Source organism: Pristiophorus japonicus, chromosome 8, assembly GCF_044704955.1.
Source record: "Pristiophorus japonicus isolate sPriJap1 chromosome 8, sPriJap1.hap1, whole genome shotgun sequence".
Taxonomy (NCBI): Eukaryota; Metazoa; Chordata; class Chondrichthyes; family Pristiophoridae; genus Pristiophorus; species Pristiophorus japonicus.
In genome coordinates, this window is record NC_091984.1 from 159,216,532 (window position 1) to 159,235,034 (window position 18,503).

The 18,503-nt window shown below is 49.7% G+C and overlaps 1 protein-coding gene across 1 annotated transcript; it reads right to left on the reverse strand.

The window, feature by feature from the left end:
* Positions 1–1,415: 1,415 nt before the first annotated feature.
* On the reverse strand, positions 1,416–18,248 carry LOC139268203 (dispanin subfamily A member 2b-like). The gene is made up of 2 exons (XM_070886253.1): positions 17,934–18,248; positions 1,416–1,846 (listed from the first exon to the last, which is right to left on the reverse strand). Exons 1-2 carry the CDS (start codon positions 18,231–18,233, stop codon positions 1,664–1,666), a joined length of 483 nt encoding a protein of 160 aa, XP_070742354.1. The 5' UTR covers positions 18,234–18,248; the 3' UTR covers positions 1,416–1,663.
* Between the last annotated feature and the right edge of the window lie 255 nt (positions 18,249–18,503).

Sequence of the window (18,503 nt, forward strand, 5' to 3'; positions counted from 1 at the left end):
GTTCCCCCTCTGCAAATCCCAACACTATCCTCTGTCCCCTCTCTTCCCTGCCCTCAATTACCCCTCCGTCCCCCTTTTCCCCGCCCTCCGTCCCTGCCCTCCAGTCTCCCCCTCTTCCCCCTCCCCCCCGCGCAGTTTCCCCCTCTCCTTCTCACGGATGGCCTCCTGGTTCTTAAAGCTTGTAGCATAACAGTTGCTGGCTCAGAACTACAAGCAAAACCCCTCAGCGACTGCGGCCCCGACCTTTAGAACATTGTGCAGACGTCTCATGGTCAAATTATCTAACCTCCAGGAATGCCTCCAACCAGAGTTGGCAACTCTAGTCGCAGAAATCTACAAGACAGAGGAGGCCATTATAGACTCTGCTTCCTAGTTAGAGCCTAACTGATGAGCGGAAACCGGTCGATCAGGGAAGCTATTGAAACGCCTCAGATTCTCAGCACCTCGTTCAGACCTTAACCTTCTCGCACTAACAAAAACTGCACAGACCAGTTTACATCTGAACATATAGGACAGGAAAGGACCCGCTGGTCCATGCAGATTGGCCCTCTTGGTTGTGACGCCTTCTTTATCACGGTTCCGATATCTGTACCTACGTGGAGCGCTGTAACCTCCTGGGAGAGAAGCTTCTCCCATCTCTGCAGTCACCTCAGACAGCCGTGGCTCAGGCACTCTCGCCTCTGAGCTGCAAGGTCGTGTGTTCAAGTCCCACTCCAGACACTTGAGCACAAAAATCTAAGCTGACACTCCAGTGCAGTGCTCAGAGAGTGCTGCACTGTCGGAGGAGCCATCTTTTGGATGTGGTGTTAAACCAAGGCACTGCCTGCCCTCTCAGGTGGACATGAAAGATTCCATGGCATTTTTTCAAAGGAGAGCAGGGGAGTTAATCCCTGTGTCCTGGCAAAAAATTATCCCTCAATCAACATCACTAAAACAGATTGGTCATTACCATATTGCTGTTTTGTGGGAGCTTGCTGTGAGCAAATTGGCTGCCGCATTTCCTACATTACAACAGTGTCTACATTTCAAAAAGTACTTCATTGGCTGTAAAGTGCTTTGGGATGTCCAGCGGTTGTGAAAGGCGCTATATAAATGCAAGTCTTTCTTGCTTTTTCTTTTATTGAGCAGGCCAATTCTAGTCGCTAGCATCCTACCCCTGGGACATGTCATGGCAACTCCAAAGTATAATTAGAAGCATCTGATTCTTAAAGATCCTCAGCCCTGTGAAACTGATTGACATTCTACAAGTTACTGTTTCCCAGAGTGGAACAAAGTGTACCACTGCCATGGAACAATAGCACTTCACCGTGCAATTTACTAAGAGCCCGTTCTATGCAATGTGGATGCAAGTACGCGGTTCTTGCACTGCCTCTTGGAAGATTTTGCAGCCGAAATAATGAAGATTGCCAGTAAAATACAGGACTCCCCAAACTTGTTATCGGTTGTTTTATTCATATAAATCAAGGCCACACCTTGCCCAAGTTTTACAGAAGATATCAGTATCGCTGCGAGGCAATTACGTTAAACATGTCTTCACTACATAGACATTAGAGATAGAAAAGAAGTAAGAGACAGACAGTGCAGCAAGGTGCTGAAAGAGTTTGGTCCCAAAACAGCTGCAGCCATGGACAATAAAGCACTGCCGTAATCACTTCACTTCACTTCAGTACATGCGATGTTGATTTCTCAATGCGTTGATCAACATTATGTAGGGAACGATCACCGCTGCAATGAGGATTATGAAGACAAGGATGCTCAGCACCGTGGTTGCAATGTTGAGTGATCGGGCTGTAGATGCATAGTGCCGAGCTCCTTCTACATCTCCCACCACTTTCCGATCCCTAGACTAAAAGGAAACAAGTGTAAATACATCACATCTGTGCCGCCTCTTTTGAAAAGCAATCGAGTCAGTCCCACTCCCCAACTCTCTCCCCATATCCCCGCAATTTGTTCTCCTTCAAGTATTTATCAGATTTCCTTTGGAAGGTTACGATTGAATCTGTTTCCACCACCCTATCAGGTAACGCATTCCAAATCCTAACCACTCGTTGTGTAAAAAAGATTTTCCTCATGTTGCCTCTAGTTCTTTTGCCACTCACCTTAAATCTGTGCTCTCTCATTATCGACCCTTCAGCCATTGCAAACAATTTCTTTTTATTTACTCTATCTCAAGCTTTCATGATATTGGCTCAGAAGATCAAAACGTAAAATGAGTTTGGCTGGAGATGAGCAATAATAAGGGAAAGAAGTCACTGGTGGGAGTAGTCTATAGGCCTCTTAACAGTAGCTACATTGTAGCAGAGAGTATAAATCAAGAAATAATGGAGGCTTGTGAGAAAGTTACGGCAATAAACATGGATGATTTTAATCTTCATATAGATTGGACAAATCAAATTGGTAAAGGTAGTCTGGAGGAAGAGTTCATAGACTGTATTCGGGATGGTTTCTTGGAACAATACGTTGTGTAACCAACTAGGGAGCAGACTATTTTAGATCTGGTAATGTGTAATGAGACTGGATTAATTAATGATCTCACACTAAAGGATCCTCTTGGGAAGAGTGATCATAATATGGTAGAATTTCAAATTCAGTTTGAGGGTGAGAAAGCTAGGTCTCAAACTAGCGTCCTGGACTTAAACAAAGGCATAAAGACAGAGTTGGTTAAAGTGGACTGGGAAAATCGATGAAAGGGTAAGATGGTAGATGAGCAGTGACAAACATTTAAGGAGATATTTCATAATTCTCAGCAAAGATATATTCCAGTGAGAAATAAAGATGCTGAGAGAAGGATGAACCATCCATGGCTAACTAAGGAAGTAAAGGATAGTATCAAATTGAAAATAAAGGTATACAATGTTGCGAAGAATAGTGGGAGGCCAGAGGATTGGGAAATTTTTAGAAACCAGCAATGGACGACAAAAAAAATAATAAAGAGAGAGAAGATAGTTTATGAGAATAAACTAGCAAGAAATATAAAAACAGATAGAAAGAGCTTCTACAGGTATACAAAAAGGAAGAGAGTAACTAAACTAAACATTGGTCCCTTAGAGGATGAAACTGCGGAATTAATAATGGGGAACAGGGAAATGGCGGAGACTTTGAACAAATATTTTGTTTTGGCCTTCACGGTAGAAGACACTAAAAGCATCCCAATAGTGGATAATCATGGGGCTATTGGGAGGGGGGGAACTTAAAATAATCACTATCACTAGAAAAAAGGTACTAGGCAAACTACTGGGACTAAAGGTGGGCAAGTCCCCTGGACTTGATGGCCTGCATCCTAGGGTCTTAAAAGAAATGGTTGCAGAGATAGTGGATGCATTGGTTGTAATCTATCAAAATTCCCTGGATTCTGGAGAGGTCCCAGCAGATTGGAAAACCGCAAATGTAATACCCCTATTTAAAAAAGTTGAGAAACAGAAAGCAGGAAACTATAGATCAGTAGGCATCACATAATTAACTGCATACAGTTTTGGTCTCCTTATTTAAGGAGGGATATACTTGCATTGGAGACAGTTCAGAGAAGCTTCACTAAGTTGATTCCTTAGATGAAGGGGTTGTCTTATGAAGAAAGGTTGAGCAGGTTAGGCCTATACTCATTGGAGTTTAGAAGAATGAGAGGTGATCTTATTGAAAGGTGTATGATTCTGAGGTAGCTTGATAGGGTCGATGCAGAGAGGATGTTTCTCCTTGTGGTGGAATCTAGAACTAGGGGATATAGTTTCAGAATAAAGGGTTGCCCATTTCAAACAGAAATGAGGAGAAATTTCTTCTCTCAGAGGGTCATGAATCTGTGGAATTCTCTGCCCCAGAGAGCTGTGGAGGCTCGGTCATTGAATATATTTAAGATGGGGATAGACAAATTATTGAACGGTAAGGCAGTGAAGGGTTATGGGGAGCAGGCAGGCAAGTGGAATTGAGGCAAAGATCAGATCAGCCATGATCTTATCGAATGGCGGAGCAGGCTCGAGGGGCCCCTACTGTTATAGTAAGTATAATGTTAGAAGCTGTCCGGTCTGGCAGGTGGACTGGACTCTGTATTGGTGAATTGTCTCATGCCACATGACTCAAAGTAAAATGAATGCTGGTGTAAATGTCAGCGTGGATGATTGAAAGCGCTGACAGCTGTCATCAGACCATGGGTTCAGGCCCCACTCCAGGACTTGAGCCCAATACATCAGACACTTGCAGGACTGCTAATGGAGTGCTGTATTGCCAGAGATGTCATCTTCCAGGTGGATAGAAAAGATCCTATGGCACAACTGAAAGTAGAGCAGGGAGTTCTCCTTGTGTCCTGGTCAACATTTATTGGTCAGCTAAAACATTGAAACAGATTGGTCATTTATCTCATCACTGTTCTGGGATCTCGCTGTATAAATTGGCTACCACGTATTGGCATACATGACTGCTACTACACGTCACCAGTAATTTGTTGGTTGTAAAATGCTTTGGGACATCCCACGGATCTGAAAGTCACTGCACAACGATTCTCTCTTACAAAAACTGACACTGAGAGAGAGACAAATGCATTTAAACATCTTCTGAAGGAAGAAAGTTGCTTCTCAAACATCCAGAGGACAGATTTCAGTCACCACCATAAAAGGAGAATCCGTTTTTTCCCATCGGTAAGTGTTTACAGTGATCCAAAGCCTTCAAAAATATGATAGTGGTAATGCAAGTGAATTTATCAGCAAAAGCATCCATTTAAAAATCATGGAGGTGACATGATGGTGTGTTAATGTCGGAGGCTCCTTGGTACAGATTACACAGAGATATTCAGCAGGCAGCGGAAAGAGCATGCGGCAAACCTGTCCCACCCTCCCTTTCCCTCAACGACTATCTATCCCACCTGTGACTGGGACTGTCGTTCTCATATTGGACTGTTCAGACACCTAAGGATTCATTTTAAGAGTGGAAGCAAGTCTTCCTCGATTCCGAGGCACTGCCTATGATGACTGTACTGGTGTAGAACCAGCAGTTTTCACAAACCCCTGACAACATCAGGAAGCAACTCTTATTGTGTTCTGGCTTCCTAAACTTGGTGATTCCTTCCCACAGCAACAGTGGGATTTCTGCAGCTCCTTCAAACAAGATCAGCGATATCCCAGTCCTACACTTCAATTTAAGTGGGAGATTCCAGGAGAAGACCAACTGATAGGGAGCCACTATGGCAGTTGAGTGAGATTACTGACTATTTTGCCAAGAAAATATAGAATATAACATAAAATGTAGAATAAAACTAGATTGATTCCTGGGATGAAAGGGCTGTCTTATGATGAGAGATTGTGTAGAATGGGCCAATACTCTCTGGAGTTTAGAAGAATGAAAGGTGGTCTCATTGAAACATACAAGATTCTGAGGGGGATTGACAGGGTAGAGGCTGAGAGGTTGTTTCCCCTGACTGGAGAGTCTAGAACCAGGGGTCACAGTCTCAGGATAAGGGGTTGGCCATTTAGGATGGAGATGAGGAGGAATTTCTTCACTCAGAGGGTGGTGAATCTTTGGCATTCTCTGCCCCAGAGAGCTGTGGATGTTCCGTCATTGAGTATATTTAAGGCTGAGATCGATAGATTTTTGGACTCGAGGGAAATCAAGGGATATGGGGACAATGCAGGAAAGTGGAGTTGAGGACGAAGATCAGCCATGATCTGATTGAATGGCGGAGCAGGCTCGAGGGGCCGAATGGCCGACTTCTGCTCCTATTTCTTATGTTCTTATGTTTCACTCATTCAGTGAAACCCAAAAAAACTTCAAGTAATCTGAAAAGCTAAATCTTAACCTGTATTAGGTTTATTGCAGATGAGAACTATAGGAATAAAGACTTAGCTGGAATCCTTTGTGGTAAGACTTGGCTACCTGGGACATTTATTCTCAGACCAATAATGTCTCACCTACATCTCCTTTAGACACTAGCAATTCCTCTGGTTACATGGAATTAAAAGCACAGAATCAGGCCATTCGGCCCAACCTGTCTATGCTGGCCTTCATATTTCACACAAGCCTCCTCCCACCTCTCCAGCTAACACCGGCAGCATCCAAATGTACTTTTGTAGCTTCCGCTTAAATGCATCTACCTTATTCACCTCAATGACTCAATGTGGTAGAAAATTCCACATTCTACCCACTCTCTGAGCTAAGAAGTTTCCACTCAATGCCTTATTTTGGTGACTCATTATATTTATTGCCCATAGTTTCAGTCTCTCCCACAAGTGGAAACATCTCTATATTCCATGTACTCAATCTGTCATCATAGGCAGCCCCTTGGAATCGAGAAAGACTTGCTTCCACTCTTAGCATGGGTTCTTAGGTGGCTGAACAGTCCAATACGAGAGCCACAGTCTCTGTCACAGGTGGGACAGATAGTCGTTGAGGGAAAGGGTGAGCCTGGTTTGCCTCACGCTCTTTCCGCTGCCTGCGCTTGGTTTCTGCATGCTCTCAGCGACGATACTCGAGGAGCTCAGCGTCCTCCCGAATACACTTCCTCCACTTAGGGCTGTCTATGGCCAGGGACTCCCAGGTGTCAGTGGGGATGTTGCACTTTATCAGGGAGGCTTTGAGGGTGTCCTTGTAACGTTTCCTCTGCCCGCCTTTGGCTTGTTTGCTGTGGACGAGTTCCGAGTAGAGCGCTTGCTTTGGGAGTCTTGTGTCTGGCATGCGAACCATGTGGCCTGCCCAGCGGAGCTGATCAAGTGTGGTCAGTGCTTCAATGCTGGGGATGATGGCCTGGACGAGGACGCTAATGTTTGTGCACCTGTCCTCCCAGGGGATTTGCAGGATCTTGCGGAGACATCGCTGGTGGTATTTCTCCATCGACTTGAGGTGTCTACTGTACATGGTCCACATCTCTGAGCCATACAGGAGGACGGGTATTACTACGGCCCTGTAGACCATGAGCTTGGTGGCAGTTTTGAGGGACTGATCTTCAAACACTCTTTTCCTCAGGTGGCAAAAGGCTGCACTGGCGCACTGGAGGCAGTGTTGGATCTCATCATCAATGCCTGCTCTTGTTGATAGGAGGCTCCCGAGATAGGGGAAGTGGTCCACGTTGTCCAGGGCCACGCCCCATGCATCTTGATGTTTGGGGGGCAGTGCCGTGCGGTGAGGACAGGCTGGTGGAGGACCTTTGTCCTACTAATGTTTAACGTAAGGCCCATGCTTTCATACGCCTCGGTAAATACGTCGACTATGTCCTGGAGTTCAGCCTCTGTGTGTACACAGACGCAGGCGTCGTCTGCGTACTTTAGCTCGACGACGGAGTGGTCTTGGACCTGGCCTGGAGATTGAACAGCTTCCCACTGGTTCTGTAATTTGGTTCCACTCCAGCGGGGAGCTTATCAACTGTGAGGTGGAGCATGGCAGCGAGGAAGATTGAGAAGAGGGTTGGGGCGATGACGCAGACCTGCTTGACCCCGGTCCGGACCCTGGTCCAGACCCTTAATCTGTAACACTTTGTTGGTTACATGTACCTAGTCTGTAATCATTTGTAGGATACATGTACTCAATCTGTAACAGTGTGTTGATTACGTGTACTCAAGGGCCAGGATTTTGCAGTAGGAATAACAGTGAAGTTATCAACTTTCACCATTATTATGGAGTAAATCGGACAGCAACAACATCTGGCCTCCACATGTGCATGGCTGATCACAGAAATCAGGAAGTTGCTGTCCAATTGCCCTGATTCTCCACAAGCTTCGCTGCACTGGTAGCTCTCCAAGAGATTTGGCATTAAAACCACGAATGGCGTGAAATTATGGTAATTAGCCGCTAAACACACCAGAAAACATTTGGGACAATGCATTCAAGAATAAGTGAATTTTTAACAGCTTCCTAAGGCTCAATTACTACCAAACGACCTCTCTGGCACAGACAATTTATTTTACAAGTGTGGAGTGTCAATACTTCAGATTTTAATTATTGTTGAAGATTTTAAAAAGTTAAAAATGTAAATACATTTTTTTAATTTTTCTTTGCATCTTTTATCATAGAATTATAGAATCATAGAAATTTACAGCATGGAAGGAGGCCATTTCGGCCGATCATGTCCGCACTGGCCAACAAAGTGCTATCCAGCCTAATCCCACTGCCTAGCTCTTGGTACGCAGCCCTGTAGGTTATGGTATCAATTACTTTAAATCTATGCCCCCTGGTTGTTGACCCCTCTGCTAAGTGAAATAGGTCCTTCCTATCCACTCTATCTAGGCCCCTCATAATTTTATACACCTCAATAAGGTCTCCTGTCAGCCTCCTTTAAATGTGGTGAGGGTTTCTGTCTCTATCACCTTTTCAGGCAGTGAGTTCCAGACCCCCATCACCCTCTGGGTGAAGAAATGTCCCCATATATCTCCTCTAAACCTCCTACCAATTATTTTAAATCTATGCCCCCTGGTTGTTCACCCCGCTGCTAAGGAAAATATGTCCTTCCTATCCACTTTATCCTCATAATTTTATATACCTCAATAAGGTCTCCCCTCAACCTCCTCTGTTCCAAAGATAACAACCCCAGCCTATCCAATCTTTCCTTATAGCTAAGATTCTCCAGTCCAGGCAACATTCTCGTAAATCTCCTCTGTACCCTCGCTAGTGCAATCATATCTTTCCTGTAATGTGGTGACCAGAACTGCATGCAGTACTCTAGCTGTGGCCTAACCAGTGTTTTATACAGTTCAAGCATAACCTCCCTGATCTTGTATTCTATGCCTCGGCTAATAAAGGCAAGTATTCCGTATGCCTTCTTAACCACCTTATCTACCTGGCCTGCTACCTTCAGGGATCTGTGGACATCTCTCAAAGGTCCCTTTGTTCCTCTACACTTCTCATTTAATGTACTACCATTTAATGTGTATTCCCTTATCTTGTTAGCCCTCCCCAAATGCATTACCTAATATTTTGGTTTGAATTCCATTTGCCACTTTTCTGCCAACCTGACCAGTTCATTGATATCTTCCTGCAGTCTACAGCTTTCTTCATAATCAACCACACATACAATTTTAGTATCATCTGCAAACTTCTTAATCCTACCCCGTACATTCAAGTCTAAATCATTGATATATACCACAAAAAGCAAGGGACCCAGCACTGAGCCCTGCGGAACCCCACTGGAAACAGCCATCCAGTCATAAATATACCATTCAATCATTACCCTTTGCTTCCTGCCTCTCAGCCAATTTTGGATCCAACGTGCCACTTTGCCCTGAATCCCATGGGCTTTTACTTTTGTGACCAGTCTGCCATGTGGGACCTTAACAAAAGCCTAGCTAAAATCTAAATTTTATCCAGAATTTTATCTCTCTCTCTTCATCCCATGTTTTTATTCTCTTTAGTTTGCTTCCTGGACATGATATAACATTGAAATAAATATTCTACCTCACACTGCCTGCATGGCAGGTGAGGATTCTTCAATCTGATTGGTTGAGGAGTCCCAGATCCCCTGTAGAGGGCGCTGTGCTGAACTCTAAATACCATAAATTTCCAGCACAAGCCACAAACAGCCCGTGGGCGGAGGTTAGTGCCGCTCGTTCACCGCTGATCCGGCCCAATATCTCAGCTTGTTGGTGACATGTATTCAGTCTGTAACAGTTTCCAGTGTAAGGGACTGTCTCAAAATATATCCAAGATGGCAGAGATTGCCCAGCAAGTTGCTACCATTATTACCCACAGCAGAGTAGACCCGGGGTATCACGGGTCTGTGTCCTCACGGAAGGTTTGGGCGGGACGGCAGTGGTCGTTACCGGCCCCAGTAGGTTCCCATTGCTGCAGACTCTCCTGTCAGTCACATACCCCTTCTCCCTTCCCGGGCTCCTTCCCGCTCCCTCCCCCGTCTCCCTCCCTGGGTCCCATCCCGCTCCCTCCCCGGGCTCCTTTCCGCTCCCTCTCCGGGCTCCCTCCCCGGGCTCCCTCCCGCTCCTTCCCGGGCTCCATCCCGCTCCCTCCCCGGGCCCCATCCCGCTCCCTCCCTGGGCTCCCTCCTCAGGCCCCGTCCCGCTCCCTCCCCAGGCCCCCTCCCGGGGCTTCCTCTCCAGGCCCCCTCCCCGGGCCCCGTCCCGCTCCCTCCCCGGGCCCCCTCCCCGGGCCCCGTCCCGCTCCCTCTCCAGGCCCCCTCCCCGGGCCCCGTCCCGCTCCCTCCCCGGGCCCCCTCCCCGGGCCCCATCCCGCTCCCTCCCCGGGCCCCCTCCCCAGGCCCCGTCCCGCTCCCTCCCCAGGCCCCCTCCCGGGGCTTCCTCTCCAGGCCCCCTCCCCGGGCCCCGTCCCGCTCCCTCCCCGGGCCCCCTCCCGGGGCTTCCTCTCCAGGCCCCCTCCCCGGGCCCCGTCCCGCTCCCTCCCTGGGCCCCGTCCCGCTCCCTCTCCAGGCCCACTCCCCGGGCCCCGTCCCGCTCCCTCCCCGGGCCCCCTCCCCGGGCTCCCTCTCCAGGCCCCTTCCCCGGGCCCCGTCCCACTCCCTCCCTGGGCCCCCTCCCGGGGCTTCCTCTCCAGGCCCCCTCCCCGGGCCCGGTCCCGCTCCCTCCCCGGGCCCCCTCCCCAGGCCCCGTCCCGCTCCCTCCCGGGGCTTCCTCTCCAGGCCCCCTCCCCGGGCCCCGTCCCGCTCCCTCCCCGGGCCCCCTCCCCGGGCTCCCTCTCCAGGCCCCTTCCCCGGGCCCCGTCCCACTCCCTCCCTGGGCCCCCTCCCTGGGCTCCCTCTCCAGGCCCCCTCCCGCTCCCTCCCTGGGCTCCCTCCCCGGGCCTCATCCCGCTCCCTCCCCACGCTCTGTTCCCCCCCCTCGCTCCCCACGCTCTGTTCCCCCCCCTCGCTCCCCACGCTCTGTTCCCCCCCTCGCTCCCCACGCTCTGTTCCCCCCCTCGCTCCCCACGCTCTGTTCCCCCCCCTCGCTCCCCACGCTCTGTTCCCCCCCTCGCTCCCCACGCTCTGTTCCCCCCCTCGCTCCCCGGGCTCTGCCCCCCTCGCTCCCCACGCTCTGTGCGCCCCCCTCGCTCCCCGGGCTCTGCCCCCCTCACTCCCCGGGCTCTGCCCCCATCACTCCCCGGGCTCTGCCCCCATCACTCCCCGGGCTCTGCCCCCCTCACTCCCCGGGCTCTGCCCCCCTCACTCCCCGGGCTCTGCCCCCCTCACTCCCCGGGCTCTGCCCCCCTCACTCCCCGGGCTCTGCCCCCCTCACTCCCCGGGCTCTGCCCCCCTCACTCCCCGGGCTCTGCCCCCCTCACTCCCCGGGCTCTGCCCCCCTCACTCCCCGGGCTCTGCCCCCCTCACTCCCCGGGCTCTGCCCCCCTCACTCCCCGGGCTCTGCCCCCCTCACTCCCCGGGCTCTGCCCCCCTCACTCCCCGGGCTCTGCCCCCCTCACTCCCCGGGCTCTGCCCCCCTCACTCCCCGGGCTCTGCCCCCCTCACTCCCCGGGCTCTGCCCCCCTCACTCCCCGGGCTCTGCCCCCCTCACTCCCCGGGCTCTGCCCCCCTCACTCCCCGGGCTCTGCCCCCCTCACTCCCCGGGCTCTGCCCCCCTCACTCCCCGGGCTCTGCCCCCCTCACTCCCCGGGCTCTGCCCCCCTCACTCCCCGGGCTCTGCCCCCCTCACTCCCCCGGGCTCTGCCCCCCTCACTCCCCGGGCTCTGCCCCCCTCACTCCCCGGGCTCTGCCCCCCTCACTCCCCGGGCTCTGCCCCCCTCACTCCCCGGGGCTCTGACACTCGCAAGGGCGGATTGAGCTGCCTGGACAATGGGAGAATTTGCCGGGTGGGTCTGTGGGTCTGTAGGAGCACCATGAATACTTCAATGCATCAAATCACAAGCGCACTCAAAAGAGGACAAGATACAATCACAGAGAGCGCCCAGGTAGAAGCCACAAATTAGCGGACAGACACTGGAGCTGAGATACCTGAAGGAAGAACGGATAAACAGACGCTAAAAGACGCTGATATTTTTTGTCAGACCAAAAGAAAACGAGAAGGCTTTTGTAATTCGCATCCAAAAAAGTATTTAAAAGAAAAATATGGTTCTGAACGTTGTCGGTTATCATACAGTAAGTCCGCAAATGCACCCTGCTGCACAGTGCATTTGGCATACAGCAGGGGAACAGGAATCGCCACCGTTATTGTGCAGAGCATTACAGTCAAAGTTCAAACCACAAAGACATTCAAACAAATATTGTTTTCAGATGAAAAACAAACGAGAAGAGACAAGATTACGAATAGCAGACAGGTAATGGAGAGGAAGGGTGAGGTTATAAAATGGATTGGTACTCGGGGAGCCTGCAGGGAAGGACAGCAGAAGCTGTGAGCTCCGGATGGTTCATTGCTGACCATAGGAAGTTGTGGGAATTGCTCAGACTGCTCAGCAAATAGGATAAATTGTCGAAGAGACATTTGGACAAAGCAGTGAGGAAAAGTCAACTGGCACACATCAGGGAGTGAAGGGCATGGTTGTTCATTGACATTAATCTCAAAGTCAATGGTGGCCCGCCTCACCCAGGCAGGCTGATGATGAATTGAGACTGTGGGAGGTGAAGGGCAGCATGCTGACATGTTGTCTGCACAGCCCGACACAGCGCAAGATATTTCACTGAGGGACCAATGTCACCTCGGTGTGTGTGAACACAGACATCCCAGATAAGTTGCCAGCTGTATTCAACTATACAGATTCCCCAGGGGGGAGACTTCCTTCCACTGTTTGAACAAAATACTGGGGGGAAAAGGCTTGGACATAACTCAATGCATCACCAAAGCAACAGATGAAGCAGAAAATATGCCAGGAATATCCAGCGGAGGTTTCCAACTTGGCTAAACACTCAATCCCCAGGACAGATTGATGTCTGCTGTTATAGCCATATATTAAACATTAAAAATGAGATGGAGTGGATAGGGTGATCAACAATCAGGGGGTGTAGGTTTAAAGTAATTGGGGGGAGGTTTAGAGGGGATTTGAGGGGAAATGTCTTCATCCAGAGGTGGTAGGGTCTAGAACTCACTGCCTGAAAGGGTGGTAGAGGCAGAAACACTCACCACATTTAAGAAGTGCTTGGCTGTGCACTTGAAGTGCCGTAAACTACAGGGCTATGGACCCAGAGCTGGAAAGTGGGATTAGGCTGGGTAGCTCTTGGTTGGCTGGCGCGGACACGATGGGCTAAAATGGCCTCATTCCATGCTGTAAATTTCTATGATTCTATGATTAAATCTTGTGATTAGTGATGCAACTGGATCGTTCCTGCAGCCTCACTTTGTTCTCTGTTCAATGGGATCGCTGACTTGTGAGCAAAAGCTGGATCTCACAAAGATGCACTCCAAATATATGAAATATATGAAACAGCATTTATTTATTTATTTATCCACGGAACTTTACATTAACAACACCGTTACCAAATATCTCCGAACAGTTATTAAAAGCACATCACTTGGTGCTGGGCAGTCTGGATCAGTTACTGATTTTATGGATAGGGCAACACAGGGACTTGAGAAACGGAGTCACAAACACATTACTGCCATCCACGAGTTCTTTCCAGAGCAAAGACTACAGAAGAGAAGAAGGATGCCTGGGGAAGTCACATGTGAAGAAGCAATTGTTTTTCAGATTCTGAAGTAGGGGTGCACAACAGGAGATTCGACGCAACTAGCCAAAGTTTAAAAGCACGATTGAAGAAATGGGGCACTGTATGCAGAGATAAGACCTTTGCCTCATGATGCATCTCCAAAGCTGAGTGAAGCATTTGTAAAGTTTGTTGAGCAAGTAACCACAGAAGCAGTTGCATTCAGAGCTTGAAAGTTTGGCAAACTATCGGGGCAGGCTGAGGAGCTCATTACCCGAGGAGTACATCTTCAACAACCGAGAGGAGAGTGCTGATAATACAGACATTAGAAGTGAGGGGAGATTGTGAGCCAGAGTACCACGAGAAGCAGTCTGTGGTTACCTTACTCTGGAGCGTGGCAACTTGTTCAGTGAAGCATCCAAACATAGTTCTCGCAACCAACTTTCAACAACTCAGGTGTTTCAACACGCACATTTATCCCGAACAGGATGAGGCGTAACCCGAGTGCTGACCATTTGGAAGCATTTCAGTTGAGGGCCGTGGAGAAAGACAGTCTACAGCGTATAGACCCTGATCTATCATTGCTAATGTATCATTGCTGCGCAAGGAGCTTTACCTATAACAACCTGACAATTGTCTTGGTACTATTTTCAGATAATGTCCTAAAACCTGTTTTTCAGTTTGGTGTATGTGTTGCAATGTAACTAAGCTCTATTCTACAGTAAGCAATATTTACAAATACATTTCAAAACACGATTATAAAATCAGGAGTTCTTGGTCATTTGTCTACAATGCCCATAACAATAACTGAATACGTAGGACTAGGGTTAAGGAAAGCGAGGTCGGGCGGCATGGGCGGCATTCAGAATATTTTCCAGAGCAGTTTGGAAGTTCCCAATCCGTCCACTCTGTCCCCCTCCCCACTCTCTCACCCCCCAACTCTCACCCCTCACACTCTCTCACCCACCCCCCTCTCCCCAACTCACACCCCTCACACTCTCTCACCCACCCCCCCTCTCCCCAACTCTCACCCCTCACACTCTCTCACCCACCCCCCCCTCTCCCCAACTCTCACCCCTCACACTCTCTCATTCACCCCCCCTCTCCCCAACTCACACCCCTCACACTCTCTCACCCCCCCCCCCTCTCCCCAACTCTCACCCCTCACACTCTCTCACCCACCCCCCCTCTCCCCAACTCTCACCCCTCACACTCTCTCACCCACCCCCCCTCTCCCCAACTCTCACCCCTCACACTCTCTCACCCACCCCCCCTCTCCCCAACTCTCACCCCTCACACTCTCTCACGCTCCCCCACTCCCCAACTCTCACCTCTCACACTCTCTCACCCCTCCACTCCCCAACTCTCACCCCTCACACTCTCTCACCCACCCCCCCTCTCCCCAACTCTCACCCCTCACACTCTCTCATCCCCCCACTCCCCAACTCTCAAATAGAAACATAGAAACATAGAAAATAGGTGCAGGAGTAGGCCATTCGGCCCTTCTAGCCTGCACCGCCATTCAATGAGTTCATGGCTGAACATGCAACTTCAGTACCCCATTCCTGCTTTCTCACCATACCCCTTGATTCCCCTAGTAGTAAGGACCTCATCTAACTCCTTTTTGAATATATTTAGTGAATTGGCCTCAACAACTTTCTGTGGTAGAGAATTCCACAGGTTCACCACTCTCTGGGTGAAGAAATTCCTCCTCATCTCAGTCCTAAATGGCTTCCCCCTTATCCTTAGACTGTGTCCCCTGGTTCTGGACTTCCCCAACATTGGGAACATTCTTCCTGCATCTAACCTGTCTAACCCCGTCAGAATTTTAAACGTTTCTATGAAGTCCCCTCTCATTCTTCTGAACTCCAGTGAATACAAGCCCAGTTGATCCATTCTTTCTTGATAGGTCAGTCCCGCCATCCCGGGAATCAGTCTGGTGAACCTTCGCTGCACTCCCTCAAGAGCAAGAATGTCCTTCCTCAGGTTAGGAGACCAAAACTGTACACAATACTCCAGGTGTGGCCTCACCAAGGCCCTGTACAATTGTAGCAACACCTCCCTGCCCCTGTACTCAAATCCCCTCGCTATGAAGGCCAACATGTCATTTGCTTTCTTAACCGGCTACTGTACCTGCATGCCAACCTTCAATGACTGATGTACCATGATACCCAGGTCTCTTTGCACCTCCCCTTTTCCTAATCTGTCACCATTCAGATAATAGTCTGTCTCTCTGTTTTTACCACCAAAGTGGATAACCTCACATTTATCCACATTATACTTCATCTGCCATGCATTTGCCCACTCACCTAACCTATCCAAGTCGCTCTGCAGCCTCATAGCATCCTCCTCGCAGCTCACACTGCCACCCAACTTAGTGTCATCCGCAAATTTGGAGATACTACATTTAATCTCCTCGTCTAAATCATTAATGTACAGTATAAACAGCTGGGGCCCCAGCACAGAACCTTGCGGTACCCCACTAGTCACTGCCTGCCATTCTGAAAAGTCCCCATTTACTCCTACTCTTTGCTTCCTGTCTGACAACCAGTTCTCAATCCATGTCAGCACACTACCCCCAATCCCATGTGCTTTAACTTTGCACATTAATCTCCTGTGTGGGACTTTGTCGAAAGCCTTCTGAAAGTCCAAATATACCACATCAACTGGTTCTCCCTTGTCCACTCTACTGGAAACATCCTCAAAAAATTCCAGAAGATTTGTCAAGCATGATTTCCCTTTCACAAATCCATGCTGACTTGGACCTATCATATTAACTCTTTCCAAATGCACTGCTATGACATCCTTAATAATTGATTCCATCATTTTACCCACTACCGATGTCAGGCTGACCGGTCTATAATTCCCTGTTTTCTCTCTCCCTCCTTTTTTTAAAAGTGGGGTTACATTGGCTACCCTCCACTCCATAGGAACTGATCCAGAGTCAATGGAATGTTGGAAAATGACTGTCAATGCATCCACTATTTCCAAGGCCACCTCCTTAAGTACTCTAGGATGCAGTCCATCAGGCCCTGGGGATTTATCGGCCTTCAATCCCATCAATTTCCCCAACACAATTTCCCGACTAATAAGGATTTCCCTCAGTTCCTCCTCCTTACTAGACCCTCCGGCCCCTTTTATATCTGGATGGTTGTTTGTGTCCTCCTCAGGTGAATACCGAACCAAAGTACTTGTTCAATTGGTCCGCCATTTCTTTGTTCCCCGTTATGACTTCCCCTGATTCTGACTGCAGGGGACCTACGTTTGTCTTTACTAACCTTTTTCTCTTTACATATCTATAGAAACTTTTGCAATCCATCTTAATGTTCCCTGCAAGCTTCTTCTCGTACTCCATTTTCCCTGCCCTAATCAAACCCTTTGTCCCCCTCTGCTGAGTTCTAAATTTCTCCCAGTCCCCGGGTTCGCTGCTATTTCTGGCCAATTTGTATGCCACTTCCTTGGCTTTAATGCTATCCCTGATTTCCCTTGATAGCCACGGTTGAGCCACCTTCCCTTTTTTATTTTTACGCCAGACAGGAATGTACAATTGTTGTAGTTCATCCATGCGGTCTCTAAATGTCTGCCATTGCCCATCCACAGTCAACCCCTTCAGTATCATTCGCCAATCTATCCTAGCCAATTCACGCCTCATACCTTCAAAGTTACCCATCTTTAAGTTCTGGACCATGGTCTCTGAATTAACTGTTTCATTCTCCATCCTAATGCAGAATTCCACCATATTATGGTCACTCTTCCCCAAGGGGCCTCGCACAACGAGATTGCTAATTAATCCTCTCTCATTACACAACACCCAGTCTAAGATGGCCTCCCCCCTAGTTGGTTCCTCGACATATTGGTCTAAAAACCATCCCTTATGCACTCCAGGAAATCCTCCTCCACCGTATTGCTTCCAGTTTGGTTAACCCAATCTATGTGCATATTACCCCTCACCCCTCACCCTCTCTCACCCACCCACCCTCTCCCCAACTCTCACCCCTCACACCCACCCCCCCCCTCTCATCCTCACACTCTCTCACCCACCCACCCTCTCCCCAACTCTCACCCCTCACACTCTCTCACCACCCACCCCCCCACTCCCCAACTCTCACCCTTCACACTCTCTCACCACCCACCCCCCCACTCCCCAACTCTCACCTCTCACACTCTCTCACCACCCACCCCCCCACTCCCCAACTCTCACCCCTCACACTCTCTCACCACCCACCCCCCCACTCCCCAACTCTCACCCCTCACACTCTCTCATCCCCCCACTCCCCAACTCTCACCCCTCACACTCTCTCACCCTCCCCCCCCCAACTCTCTCACCCTCCCCTCCCCTCCCCCCCCACTCTCTCACCCTCCCCCTCTCCCCCCCCCCCCACCACCCACTCTCTCACGTCCCTCCCTCTCCCCGCCCTCCACTCACTTTGACCGAGAAGACCAGCGCCAGGAAGCCCAGGCAGCAGAAGTTCATGAAGGCGAAGTTGAAGATGGACCAGGGCAAGTGGTCGCGGACCGGCAGCACATCGGGAACCACGGTGGTCGCCAGCATCTGCCCATCCTCCTTCGGCTCCTGGTACGGGTAAGCAGGAGGGTTCATCGGCACTTGGTCGGCTCTGTACGCCATGCTGCTCTCACACCACAACACAAGGTAGTTCTGTTCCGAAACCCGGGGCTTGGGGCTTGGTAAATAGGGGCGGAGTGAGGTCCGGAAACCAAACTCCATCAAACCGCCGGATTGTCGTAAACACCCAGCTCCCCGGCGTGCTACCTGCAGGGATCTGTGGACTCGCACGCCAAGGTCCCTCTGTTCCTCTAAATCCGATTCTCTCAACTGTGTGAAGGAGAAATGCAGTGTGAAACTTTCAAAATAGATGCACCTTAATGGCATTCTCTCCCCTTTTAACTCCAGGACTGAATTGTGAATTGATTGTTCGCACTGTGACATTGGTCTTGGGATAGCCCACATTCTGGTTGCCTATTTTACAGATACCAT

Excerpts from the sequence above, each read along its gene's own strand:
- LOC139268203 (XM_070886253.1), bottom strand. The coding sequence starts at position 18,233 with ATGGAGTTTGGTTTCCGGACCTCACTCCGCCCCTATTTACCAAGCCCC. Across the intron at positions 1,847-17,933 it reads CGCTGGTCTTCTCGGTCAAA|TCTAGGGATCGGAAAGTGGT; the intron begins GTGAGTGGAGGG and ends GTTTCCTTTTAG.